The sequence below is a fragment of the Piliocolobus tephrosceles genome, chromosome 2 (genome assembly GCF_002776525.5).
Source record: "Piliocolobus tephrosceles isolate RC106 chromosome 2, ASM277652v3, whole genome shotgun sequence".
Lineage (NCBI taxonomy): Eukaryota > Metazoa > Chordata > Mammalia > Primates > Cercopithecidae > Piliocolobus > Piliocolobus tephrosceles.
The window spans coordinates 159,352,622-159,356,978 of NC_045435.1; the positions used below are offsets into that span (position 1 = coordinate 159,352,622).

General features: G+C 41.1%; 1 protein-coding gene across 1 annotated transcript in view; it reads left to right on the forward strand.

The window, feature by feature from the left end:
• The first annotated feature begins 1,077 nt into the window (after positions 1-1,077).
• Positions 1,078-4,357, forward strand: part of IL20RB (interleukin 20 receptor subunit beta) — a 44,631-nt gene continuing 41,351 nt past the window's right edge. Inside the window, exon 1 of the mRNA XM_023187849.1 lies at positions 1,078-1,414. Within this exon, the coding sequence (XP_023043617.1) occupies positions 1,327-1,414 (88 nt within the window). The 5' untranslated portion in view covers positions 1,078-1,326. The remainder of the gene's footprint in view (positions 1,415-4,357) is intronic.

Below are 4,357 nucleotides of genomic sequence, written 5' to 3' on the forward strand. Positions count from 1 at the left end.
GGATAAATTCCAAGCTCCTCAGTAAGGCATTCAAAACTCTCTAGAATCCTGTTTCTGTCTGCCATTAAGCCCCATTTCTCGCCGTTTCAACCTTGTTCTCGTGTTGCACCAAACTTCTTCTTGTTTCCTAAAAACAACATTCCTGGCTGATTTTTTTTTTTTTTCCGGAGTTTAACACCCAGTCCTGGAGTCACCTCCTTCAGGAAACTTTCTGTGATCCTACAAACTGGGTTAGATGTTTCTTTTTAGTGATCCTATGTTCCCTTATGAATATTGTTGTCACTTCATTTTAAAAATGAACTTATGATTATTCCTGCGTCCATCTTCTCCACTAGTTGGGAAATTCTTGTTGAGGGAATGGACTGTTGAATTCCTAAGAACTAGCACATAGTAGGCCTTCAGTGAATGTTTCTTGAATGAATAAATAAATGACCAATTTTCCCAAGGTTGCATTATAAGTTCTGAAACTTGAACCAAAATACATTATACTCTAGAACCCATGTTTATTCCACTATTGTATTTGCACATTAGGGTGGTTAAAGTCCTTCAAGGGCTAAATTTTAAGGAGCTAAATACTATCATAAGGTTTTTCTTCCACCTCTTGAAATTGGTTTTAATTTTTCAGTAGTACATTCACATGACTCAGTAATCAAATGATATACAAAGATACTCAGTCAGAAGTCTTGTTCCCATTTTTCTCTTCCACCTTTCCAATTCCCACTTTCTCTGCCTCAAGGTAACCAATCTTGTTCATTTCTTATATCTTCTTTCAGTTTTTCTTTTTGCAAATGCATGCACATATGAAGCTATATATTCTTCTTTACCCTCCTGACTTTTAGAAAGGTATTTTAAATTTTTTCAAATATCTCTAGTTTTTCTGAAGTGGGCAAGTATTAGAAAAAAGAGCTGCTCAGTACCCAGCTTGAATGAATTCACAGAGAAACTTGGAAGAGGACAGCTATTTAATGAGGGAGGGAGATAATCCTGCAGGCTCATTGGCTTCTAGGAATGTGCAGGGTCCTCTAGGACAGAGCCTGTGGTGCGGGTATCGCTCATAGGCAGATTCTCAAGCTCCCCAAAGTTACATTTTCTCTGGAACTCTCCTAGGCCACTCCCCGCTGATGCAATATCTGGGTTTGGGCAGAAAGGAGGGTGCTTCCGAGCCCGCCCTCTCTGAGTTTCCTGGGCCGGCTCTAGAACAATTCAGGCTTCTCTGCAACTCAAATCTCAGCTCCAACATATGCATTCTGAAGAAAGATGGCTGAGATGGACAGAATGCTTCATTCAGGAAAGAAACAATGTCCTAGGTCAAACTGAGTCTACCAAATGCAGACTTTCACAATGGTTCTAGAAGGAATCTGGACAAGTCTTTTCATGTGGTTTTTCTACGCATTGATTCCATGTTTGCTCACAGGTAAGTATAAATTAGAATACATCCAATAGTTTGGGCCTTGAATATTGGTTAAGAAGGCAAAAAATACTTTCCCAGGGCCTGGGGTTGAAATATATGTATAGAATATCTTATGTCTGTTTTATAGAAGATTTATCACCTCCTAAACCTCTATTCCCACATCCCAAGAAAAAGCCGTTCATTCTGTTTGGAAATCTCTCTTCTTAATGTCCACAGAACAATCTAGAAAGAGAAATCATCAAAATAAATAAAAGCAGAGCTCTGTGCACTTTGTTATTTATCTTATCGTATGGTTTTAAAGAGTGCAATATAGTTCTGTCAGACTTTCTGTGTGTGTCTTGGAGATGTTAACTATAAGAACAGATTAAAACAAAGATTCTAGCAAAATACACATGAATAAAAAGACAATTTGTGAGCTTAACATTGGATACAAGACTTAAAAAAATTGGATTTCTCTCCTGGTCATTGAAGAAAAGGTACTCCATAGCATTCTAAAAAATATTTGGTTTGGGACATTTTCCCTGCCAGTGAGATTACATGATTTTCTCTGCTCCGCTCCTGGTTGCTTGTATCTACCTGCTTTATTGTCTTAAACTTGGAACTCCTTAGCCTTTGATGTTTGTTCATGTCAAATCATGTTTAAGAAAAACTTCTAATTTTGATACTCCAAGACACTTGGCACTTTGCAGTGTTGATGGGAGCCTTGAGTACTTTCTCTCTCTCTCTCTCTGTGTGTGTTTTACACAGAACTAATTTAATTATTCTAGTTAGTTTAAATCAGGCAACAAATCAGTACTAAGACAATTTGCAAAGGTGTAAAACTGGCTTAAACATCACATTTATGGTGTTTTTTCTTAGTTTAAAAACCTTCACAGCTCCCAGTTGTTCAGCACATGGTGTCCAAATTCTGTTGTTTGTCTCTCATCACCCAGCATATTCAGGCCCCACCCTATATTTATTTAACCCTATTTCTCACTACTCCTTGAAAACAAATATGGACTACAAGCAGCTGCTGGTTTAACAGTCAGCATATTATACCTTCATTTCCTCTTTCTGGCCTTTATTGTTATAATTTCCCACCAGAAGCACCACCTTCAGTTTTTCCTTCTACATCTTTTCAAGACCTCTCTCTTCTTTGACCCCAGGTACTTTAGCTTCGGGTGGTTACTGCTCTTTCCAGCACTGGCCTGGAGGGCCAGGGCCTGGACATCTTTTCTGGTGTCCCCACATCCTCTAGCACAGGCTAAGCATGCTGGTTGTTTGGTTAGTTAGTTGGTTATTTAGTTGTTGGAACAAAACTGTTGCCAATAAAACATCCCTCCACTAAGCTGAAATGAGAAGATGGGAGGGTGAATGAGAGGAGGAAAGCCCAGCATTTTTTGACTTGACATTTTCTTCAATGACGCCACTCTTATAAGTCTTTTCTTGAAAACTCCTGTTTTAAACAGATCTGGAGGTGAGTGTGCACTTCTGACACTTATAAACTTACATAGAAAACACACATACACCAAAAAACCTCAGTGGTGAAATCACAAGGATGTCAGAGTCAGAAACACCTGTGTGTGAGTTTTGGCTCTGTCACTCACTAGCTCAGGACTCAATCATGTAACGTCAGTTTCCCTACCTGTGAAATGGTCGTAATAGCCACTTTGAGGTTATAAGGGGTTAAATAAGATGACACAAACAAAAGCACTTTGAAGACTTCAACATTTCCCCACCCCCAAATGTTAGTTATTGTTATCTGTTGGTTATACAGATGATGGTATCAGTAGATAATTGCTTTAGCTGAGGTTGCCTTTATGCAGTTTTGACCATTTCCTCTGGATTGTGTAGGTGCCTGTGATGAATTCTGCAAATTCTGAATGAACTTCTATTGGTTACTAGATCACTGGACAGATGGGTAGAGTTGTGGCTGTGTTTTTTGTTTGTTTGTTTGTTTTGTTTTGTTTCTGAGACGGGGTCTCACTCTGTCGCCAGGCTGGAGTGCAGTGGTGTGATCTTGGCTCACTGCAACCTCCACCTCCCGGGTTCAAGCGATTATCCTATCTCAGCCTCCCAAGTAGCTGGGACTACAGGCACATGCCACCACGCCCAGCTAATTTTTGTATTTTTAGTAAAGACAAGGTTTCACCGTGTTGGCCAGGATGGTCTCAATCTCTTGACCTCGTGATTTGCCTGCCTTGGCCTCCCAAAATGCTGGGATTACAGACGTGAGCCACCGCACCCGGCCATGGCTGTCTTTCATAGAAATCATTTGCCTTGTCCTGTCCCTCCCAAATAATAGTGTGTGATTCAGAAAGCTGATTCTGCTACCAATAGTAATAATAACAATGACAATCACAACTGCTATTTCTGAGTACACATTTTGCCTTAGGTTAGCAAAAATGTTCTCTTGACTTCTCACATGAATCCTGCAAGGTGGGTGTTATCCCCATTCCACACATTAGGGATACAGACTAAGAGAGGTTCAGTTATTTGTCCAAGTACATATATCTAGTAAGTGGGGGAATTGGGATTTGATGATGGTTTGATCTGCTCCAGAGCCTGTGCCCTTTATACTTCTCTGCAGAAGAAGCTGAGACATTAAAACAAGGTAGAAGAAGGGAGGAGGGACAAAGGAAAGGAAATAAAGAAAATGGTGCTACCGGCTGGGCGCTGTGGCTCAAGCCTGTAATCCCAGCACTTTGGGAGGCCGAGACGGGCGGATCACGAGGTCAGGAGATCGAGACCATCCTGGCTAACATGGTGAAACCCCGTCTCTACTAAAAAATACAAAAAACTAGCCGGGCAAGGTGGCGGGCGCCTGTAGTCCCAGCTACTCGGGAGGCTGAGACAGGAGAATGGCGTAAACCCAGGAGGCGGAGCTTGCAGTGAGCTGAGATCCGGCCACTGCACTCCAGCCAGCCTGGGCGACAGAGCGAGACTCTGTCTCAAAAAAAAAAAAAA